Source organism: Mesoplodon bidens, assembly GCF_964165515.1.
Source record: "Mesoplodon bidens genome assembly, chromosome: 3".
Taxonomy (NCBI): domain Eukaryota; kingdom Metazoa; phylum Chordata; class Mammalia; order Artiodactyla; family Ziphiidae; genus Mesoplodon; species Mesoplodon bidens.
The window spans coordinates 35,385,851-35,395,465 of NC_138178.1; the positions used below are offsets into that span (position 1 = coordinate 35,385,851).

General features: G+C 43.9%; 1 protein-coding gene across 1 annotated transcript; it reads right to left on the reverse strand.

Annotated features, from left to right (window-relative positions):
• Window positions 1-4,150: 4,150 nt before the first annotated feature.
• Window positions 4,151-9,082, reverse strand: LOC308614682 (mediator of RNA polymerase II transcription subunit 14-like; the record flags this gene model as incomplete). Its single annotated transcript, XM_081229235.1, has 1 exon — window positions 4,151-9,082. The coding sequence occupies one exon, from the start codon at window positions 9,080-9,082 to the stop codon at window positions 4,718-4,720; it is 4,365 nt and encodes a 1,454-aa protein (XP_081085361.1). The 3' UTR covers window positions 4,151-4,717.
• Window positions 9,083-9,615: the final 533 nt, after the last annotated feature.

Below are 9,615 nucleotides of genomic sequence, written 5' to 3' on the forward strand. Positions count from 1 at the left end.
CAGACTGACAATGCACACCCAAGGCCATGGCCAAAAGCAGCCATTTTAGGAAGAATATGAGGAATAAAAGGACTGGGGATGGGGAGTAGGGGATGGCAAGGAAGAGTTCCAAAGGAAACTGTTTCCGCTCATGTGCTGAGTAGTTATTACAGACTGAGGTCAAGCATGGAAGGTATACTGAGAAGACAAATAAACATGATTCTCCATAGAGGTCCCTTAAAACTCTATGGCCTACTGCTCCTAAGTGGTACATGGGCATGAACTGGGTAGACGAATCCCTACCACCCCTTTTTACTCCAAGCAGATTGATTCTATCACTAGAACATAAGTTAAGAATTGACTGAAGGAGGTTTTCAGCTAAACAAAGCAGACATAACACATGTTTATCTCCACCTCTTCCCAAAATCACACAGAAGGACACTAAAAGAATTAGAAAGAGAACAAGAGAAGAGATGACAGACTAGAGATGTCAACCAAATTTGGGGAAATTGAAAACAGTTGAATAAATGGTGCTGTCTTAGCTGAGCTCTGAGAACAAAAATCTGACTGCCTGCAGAGGAGATGAAACTGGTGAAAAACTGATTCCCAGTACAGAAGCCTGGAAAGTTTCAGAAATCAAGGCACAGGCACCTTCAAAGAGGAAGAATAGGGTGGGTTTGGCAGTGCAGGGCGGAAAGCAGAACTGTTTTAAACCTCTAAAAAGGAGGAGCTGGGCCCCCAGATTCCAAGCCGAGGCCACAAAGCCATGGGAATGACCCTGCCTCTCTTTGCAGAAAACAGGAGACTCATCCTCAGAGAAGGATGGGAGAGGGACCTCCAGAGAAGGACCAGAGAAACACTGGGAGTGGAGAAGTAAAAGTGGGTGAGGCCCTCCTTCCCCCACCACCCCCCCCACTCAGTTCTGAGAATGTTGGCTCCAGGAGGGCTGTCTCTAAGGGAAAACCATGGAACTGATAGATTAGTTGGTGTGTTTGACTGCATAAGAGGACTGTTAGAGTTCTTTTAGAATGTTTGGGGCTGAATCAATGATAAATAAGTGCTATAAAACTAAGTGAACAAAAAATAAGGCAATTATTTGAAATGATATAATAAGGGAAATAAAATCATAACACAGGGACTTTCCTGGTGGTCCAGTGGGTAAGACTCTGCGCTCCCAATGCAGGGGGCCTGGGTTCAATCCCTGGTTGGGGAAATAGATCCCACATGCATGCTGCAAGAGTTTGCATGCTGCAACTAAGAAGTCTGCATGCCGCAACTAAGAAGCCCTCATGCCGCAGCTACAGAAGCCCACAGGCCGCAATGAAGATCCCGCGTGCCACAACTAAGACCCAGCACAGCCAAAATAAATAAATAAATAATTTTAAAAAATCATAGTAGTGGTATTATGATACCAGTACATGGTATAGCTGTGAACAATATTTGCATAATTATAATAATGACAATATAAAAGATTAATTTGACAAAAAACTATATAAATTAGGAAGACGGGGAGGGGCATGTATGGTGGTTTAGGAAACGTAATAGTATTTTAACAGTAGGAAGTCAATAGATGACTTCTAAAATTTAAAAAATCACAACTAGTAATATAAGCATGTTGTATAGAAATAACAAATTTTAAAAAGAGAGAAAGAGAAGAAAAGGCTGAAAGATTTAAAAGCATGTATTCTGAGTGGTGGAGATGGGGAGCAAAAATTGAGGTACAGGAAGCCTGGGGTAAAGGACTGCTTCCTTTCCTGTAAGGCATGGACTATCATTTGACTTCTAAAATTATGTACACGTACTGCTTTATAGTAAGAATTAAATTACATTTTTAAAAGGAATTTGTTGGACATTCTTTAGAATTAGGTGTGCGTATGCTCTGGGTTGAGAGGGAATTAGACCACCTCTTCGCTCCCCTAATCACCAGCAGATGTGTGGATTTCTTCAGAGTCTGAGAGAGGGATGATAAGAGACCACAACATGGACAACAGCCTAGCAGCTGACCAGTGAGACTGATTTGCTTTACTGGCTGCTTCATTCTTCCCTCCAACCTAAAGGCCATAGATGTCTGGGATTATGGAACTGTGGTGCAGTGCCTGCTATGCCCATTTGAATTCCATAAAACTTAGTCAGGAGGTTCCTGCTTTGGCAGCTGAACAATGGTTTTCAGGGGTATAAGTATCCCCAGCACAAATGGTAATGTTGCTTGGAGGGGAAAAGAGATTTAAGTAGAAGCAACAATGATATCTGTGCTAGAGCTATTGGAAAGGCACCCAATTTGGAATGGATGTGTCAACTGAGGACTGGGATCACACCTTATTTTGCAACATAGAAGACACTTCCTATTCAGGCCTCCCAGAGGAGATGCTAGGGGAGGTGGCCTAGAAACTAGTGTGTACACCTTCGTTGTGTGGTGCAATTAGAGGGACGGCGAATTCATGGAAAAAATGGAGCTGGTCTTCCACATGTGCTGGTGCAGTGACTAGGCAGGCTTCTGGGGGGCTTAATTAGTGTGTGCATGGTATAGTTTTTCATCCTTTAGTTTTAACCCATGTATGTCTTTATTTTAAAGTAGGTTTCTTGTAGATAGCATATAGTTTTTTTTTTTATTCAAGCTGACAATCTCTCTTTTTTTTTTTTTTTTTGGGTACGCGGGCCTCTCACTGCTGTGGCCTCTCCCCTCGCGGAGCACAGGCTCCGGACGCGCAGGCCCAGCGGCCATGGCTCACGGGCCCAGCCGCTCCGCGGCACGTGGGATCTTCCCGGACCGGGGCACGAACCCGTGTCCCCTGCACTGGCAGGCGGACTCTCAACCACTGTGCCACCAGGCAAGCCCAATCTCTGACTTTTAATTGGAATGTTTAAACCATTACATTTAATGTAATCATTAATATGGTTGGGTTTATATCTACCATCTTGCTATTTGTTTTCTATTTCTCCCATCTGTTCTTTGTTCCCCTTTTCCATTTTTCCTATTTTCTTTCATGTTAATTAGGTACTTTGAGGGATTCCATTTTGTTTCCACTATTGGCTTTAACTATAGCCTTTTGTTGTATTTTTTTAGTAGTTGCTTTTGGGTTATAATATTCACCTCTAACATGGTAGTCTACCTACAAATAAAATTATACTATTTTACTTATTATACATATTATACATGAAGCTTAAAAGAGTACACTTCTATTTCCCCCTCCTATCCTTTGTGTTATTTTTATCATACTTTTAAATTCTATGTATGTTATAAATACCACAATACATTATTATTGTATTTGCTTTAAATGGTCAATCATCTTTAAAACAAAATTTCAAATTAAAAAATGTATTTTATATTGACATATTTACCATTTCTAGGGCTCTTCCTTCTTTTGTATAGATCTCAGTATCAATTTGGTGTCATTTTCCTTCTGCCTAAATAACTTCCTTTTTTTTGCTCAGATATACTGGCAATGAATATCTCAGCTTTTTTGTGTGGAAAAGTTCTTATTCCACTTTCATTTGAAAGATATTTTCAAAGATATTTTTGAAAGATATTTTCACTAGGTATAAAATTCTAGGTTTACAGTTTTCTTTCAGTGCTTTAAAGATACCATTCCATTGTCTTCTGGCTTGCATCTCTTCTGACCAGTAGTCTACAATATTTCTCTTTGTTCATTTGTATGCACCGTTCCTTTAATTTCTGTCTTGTGAATTTTTTTTCTCTGTATCTCTTATTTTCAGCAATTTGATTTTGATGTTCCTTACTGTGGTTTTCTCTGTTTGTTCTACTTGGGGTTTGCTGAGAGTATTAGTCAGCTTGGACTTCTATAACAAAATACTATAGACTGGATGGCTTCAACAACAGACATTTATTTCTCACAGTTCTAGAGACTGGCAAGTCCAAGATCAAGGTGCTGGCAGATTCGGTTCCTGGGGAGAGCCTTCTTCCTGGCTGCAAGAGGCTGCCATTCTCACATGGCAGAGAGGGAGAGAGCTCTGATCTCTCTTCCTCTTTGTATAATGGCACTAATCTCATCATGGGGGACCCCCACCTTCATAACCTCATCTAAACTGAATTACCTCCCAAAGGCCCCACCTCCAAATGCCATCACATTGGGGGTTAAGGCTTCAGCATGTGAATCTGAGCGGGGTACACAAACATTCACTCAATAACAATGAGCTTTTTGGATGTGTGTTTATATATTTTTTTTTAATTGGAAAACTTTTGGCTATTTTTTTAACCTAGTTTTATTAAATATTGCTTCTTTGGGATGTGTTTATAACAACTCCCAGAACATCTCATGTAAGGATTTAAAGCGGTCATATTAAAATACAGCTTCAATATAAAGTTTATCACAGTTTTACAGTATTCAAAAATGACAGACCTGCCTTAAAGAACAAAACAAAAACCAAAAAAGGACTATTACACCCAAAACACAAGAAAACAATTAAATAAACAAGTTTGGCATCTCCATACTTTATAGTATAAAACAGAATATTAAATCTATTACTGGCAAACAGACACTGACGTATTACCTAGTTTGAAATGTGTCCCATTTAAACACACTATACAAGTTCACTATACAAAAGATTGATGGTCTTTTTGATGAAAGAAGTGCACCCTGAAAATTTTTGCCACTTTAGAATATTCAGCTCTTAAAGTCAAAAAAGTCCTTTTGCTTTTTTAAACTGAAGGCTGAATTCAGATTTTTTTGTTGTTGTTTTGTCTCTTTTGTCAGCCTTCCTGGTTTAAAAACAATAGTGTCTACGGATGCCCACCAGGGGGCAGTGTAAGATTAGCCATTAAATCACGAACAGCTGCAAATATTGTGCATTCACCTTGTCGTGGTGGGTTCATCTCTGCAAACCTCTTCAGAATGTTGCTGACCATCATGGGAGCAGCGATAGAAGAGTTCTGCTGTCTGGGAATGTCTGCCTGCTGGGTGATACCTGAAGCCATGTCATAAATAATTGGAACTATAATACTAACAGGTTCTTGGGGAGGGACCGATGTTTTCTGAGTTAGCTGAAGAAAAAATAGCATTTTGGATTTCAGCACCACAGCAGGTGTCCCAGGAGGTGCAATTGGCGGTGCACTTGGAGGGATCGTCAGGCAAAACTGAACGTTCCATTTTAGCTGTGTTGCCTGGTCAGGAAACAACTCTAGCTTCATAATATGCACACAGTCCCTGAGGATGTGTGTAGGAGCTCCTAACAGCTTGGTGAAAGCTATTAATGTATTGGCTTTAAATGGCGGTCCTGCAACTCTTGTTTCAAAGAATTTCTCTAAAACTTGAAGTTCATCAGGTTTCCACTGTCCTGCATTTTCGGGTGTCACTTTTAGCTGAAGTGTTTGGTTGGTTTTGGGACTAAGGGCTACTCTGCATTTCAGCGCATCAGTCTTAAACATGATCACTCCGGGTTCATTGGAATTTATCAGCTGTAGCGTTTCTTGTTGAATAATTCTTTGAAGGTGTCGTCTCATGATGACGGATCCAAGGAATCTCTCAAGCGGAGAACAAAGGTAACTACCTGCTAGGCCGGGCACGAGGCCTGGCGTTGGAGAGGGCAGCAGTAAAATATTCAAGGCACTGTGAGTGAGGATGGTAGGGATGGAGGCCGCCCAGGAGCGCTGAGGTAGTTTACGAGGTGGAGGCATGTTTGTGGGCATCGTTTGGGAACTTGTTCCAGCTCGAGGGGAATGAGAAGCATCTGGAACTGGAGAATGTAGTGATGGGTTGGCCGGTGACATCCCAGGCATGCGTGTTGCTGGTGAGGGGCCAGACACTTGAGGAGACCCTGGCCAGTTCCCTGCTCGTCCACTTGGTGACACCATAGTGTATGGAGAACTAGGGTCCAGGGTTCCATGTGGACTAGCAAAACTGGCCCCTGGTCCTATTGAGATTCCATGCGAGGAAGGGGGAGGAGTTGGAACAAATGATGCTGGTGATGGGGCTCTCAAAGCCCCACTGGGGGAGCTGGCGGCATGCAGATTTCCTGGAGACTGTGTGTGCATCATAGAGGGAGACTGGTTAACTGTGCTGTGATAAGATGTAGGGGGCAAAGTTAGAGGATAAGCGCCTGATGATCCAGGCTGCTTTCGAAATGGCTGTTGCTGGGGTGGTGGCTGGAGTTGTGAGATTAAAGAATCCATCATATCTCCTCCAATGGGAGAAGGGGGATTATCATCCTCATTTACAGACCTTCTTTGAGCATCCTGATTGCTGTCAACAAACATATTCAGGAATGTCTTGAGTCCTGGTGCAGGATAAAAACCTTCAACTAACTTGCTATTATCAAAAAGACTATAGGCCCCATCGCGTATTGCCACAACGCCTTGACTCCGGCAGTATATATCAATGCAATACGTGTTCCTGAAGGCCAGTCTGATGTGGGTGGATGACTGCGGCAGGATGGAGAAGCACTGGTAGGCAGTGTTGGTTCTCTGGGTCAAGCCCAACATCGGCACAGTGGGCAGTTTGTTGATGGCATTCAATGGAGCCTGAGTATCAAACAGTACCTGTAATAACTGAACCACATTTGGTGTTTTGTTGAACATTTCTTGAAGCTGATGGAGAATAGTATTGTGACAGTTACTGCATCCTGAGTTTAGACCAACAGTTCCCAAAGAAATGTGAAATTTCTGATGTATGGAATTCCACTGGATACTAATTGAACTTCCCTTGGTGGTTCCATAACACAAGATAAGTTTTCGGTAATTATAAACACAAACTTCTGAGAAAATGTTTAGATGAGTGGGTATGTCTGGTAGAGAACGTGCGAATTCCAACACACACTCATATAATCGTGCAATGCTATTCCAGTCATTAAGGAACATTTCAACCACTTTTCTACCACCAACAGGTTCAGACAACAGGTTTTCATATGTCAGATAAACATGCCGGGATGGTCCTTGCTCCCTGGTAGAAGTGCCATTAAGTGGACAATTTGCAAACACTAACTCTGCCACCCAGGTGCGGTTATTTCTACCTTGTAATCGGAAAGTGCAATCGAGAAGAGAGCGGTCCAGAGCCTTTTGGGTTTCCTCATTTACACCCTTACAGGGAGGAATTTTCAATAAGCGAATCGCGTGACTGAAGCCATCACCTTCCATTTGCACTCCTTGATGTGGAATCTCCAGATTGGACAGCTCCAACCGAAGTCCTACAAATGGCATATTTGTATCACACATAGCGACAAAGTGAGTTAGAACTTTATTGAAGGCACACATTTCTCCTGATCGTTTGGTTTTCTTGGTTTCTACTGGACACAGATCATCAGACAACTTGCGCTTGGTACTGCTTCTAGGCTGTTTCCCGTTTTTTGTACGAAAAACTAATTCCTGGATGTTTTCCTTGAACTGCTGCAGCAGGAGGGCCATGACAGGGCTGTCTTCACAATCTGTGGCATTCACAGACATGAAGTAGTACTTGTATGACAGCTGTGTGGGTTTATTGGGAACCTCCAACATCTCCACAACAATGTAGTATTGTGGAAGACGGGTAAGTTTAATGAACAGCTTATTCTTAGAAAGGTTTCCAATAGGATGGGTTGAATAATTGGACAGCTGCAATGTTTCACTGCTTATTGTAGGCAAGTGTTTTATAGATTGTTTGCAACGCTGTTGTCCAAGCCAAAACTTAAGTTGCTGAATCCAAGGAATGATCCGTTTCATATCATCATTCACAGATTTCTCCATGTCATCCAGTGTGGCTTGGTCAAGTCCATAAAGCATCAACTGGAACGTTCCAGAATGCAAATCTACAAAAATGTGTAGACACTCCAAATTACCACAGGGCTCCAAGATGGGAACAACAAGAGCTGGAAGTGCAGTCTCTATGGAAGAATTTTCATTGGCATTGAAGCCTCTAAGAATGGCCTTCAGTTCCTGGAGCTTCTGATGAGCTCGTGCATGGACACTGTCAATCAGGAGTTTTTCTATTGATAAATGATCAATCTTCATGGCTCTTTCTACTAATTTGGAATCAGAAGCTGGCAAAGGAGGATCATGAAAAATCTGTAAAGGCTTGGAGACATCATTCTCATCAATTTGAATTGTAACTTTGTGAACAGATGCTGTCCCTGTTTTTCTCCCAAGAACCTGTTGATTCCAAACTGAGAGGGAGAGGCACTTTCCTGCATGATACCTTTCCACCTGTATGAGGTCTCCCCACCGCTCTCGGATTAACATTAGAGTTTGGGAATGTAGCACTTCTAACTGAAGTGATAAGCAGAAAGAATGCAGGCAGTTGTACATGTCCTGAAGAGGTTTCTCATCAGCAAAGAGCCTAGACTGTACCAGCTGATGGATAAAGTTGATCTGCATACTATGAACCAAGGCTCGCCCATCTCCTGTTTCCTTATCCTCAACTAGAAGTTCTAGCTTGAGAAGACGCCAGGGAACATCAGGGTCATCTCCCATCACAGTCAAGGTGGCTTCAAATTCTCCTTCAGCTCGAAACTTCACTCGGCCATTTGCAACTGTAAGATTTGCTAACTGAGGAGGAAGATCTGTGGTTACAAGACGATGTCTAAGAATCTGGTTCAGCTGGTGAAGTGTAGCTTGTTTCTCAATTTTGGTAATTGGGTCTGGAGGAATAATTTTATCCCTAATGCAGGTTGGCAGCCGTGGGTAAGACCCAGTAGTCAGTACATCAATAGCATATGGGATGGCAAAACTAGGCAGGCGTGCATGGACCAGAGCATCTCTAGCTAATGAGGCCAGGCGATCAGCAGTATCCACAAACAGGATGGCTTGCTGATCTAAGAAGCTCGAGATCATCGCACATTTTTCCACTTTGCCAGCATTATTAGCCCATTTTACTAAAGCTAATAATCGAACAAACAGTTGGCATGTCCGGCTAGCAAACTGCACTATTTCTATTTTCCTTTCCACATCAGATTTCCTTGGCAGTAAGTCAGTCAGTACCATGAGCTCCGAGTAGGCCCGGTGCAGCAGAAATTCGATGAGGGTGCTTAGCCGGTAGCCAGGGCTAGCCGCCGCCGCAGCGGCCGCCGCCACGGCGGCTGCCGGAGGAGGAGGCGCCTGGGCTGACGCGGGGCCGCCGCTGCCCCCGCCGCCGCCTCCGGTCGGGACCAGCTGGTGGTTCTCCAGCTGCACTGGGGCCATGGCGGCGCAGGGCCGGGCTTGGCGCAGCGGCACAAGATGCGGCTCTCGAGCCTCCCTCCCGGGCGCTGGATCACCACACCGAAGTGGGCACGGGCGAAGTCGCCGCCGCCGCCGCCGCCGCCGCCTACTACCGCTAGGCCGCCTCTGAACAGGAAGCCGTGCGCCGGCCGCAGAGGCCCGCCCCCACGTAACGTCAAGCCCGCCGGCTGCCGGGACTGGAGCAAGGGGCGGGGGTGAAGGGTGAGAGGGGAGGGGGGAGGGCGGGGAAGCGGGGTGGGCGGCTCAGAGAAGCTGCGCCCCCGCAACCGATCAGAGGCAGTTCCACCAGGCAGCCGCAGCGTCCATGTTGACGGCCCAAAGCGCTTGGCTATTTTTTCTTGAAAAATGTTTATTGCCTTCCCCTTTTCTGGAACTCCAATCACACATTCCTCAGGCTTTTTCTCAATCCAGCTCTACCTAATCAGCCTTCTAACTAGAGTGATTTATTTTTTTTCTTAGAATAATTTAGTGAGTTTCTACACTATTATTTGTCA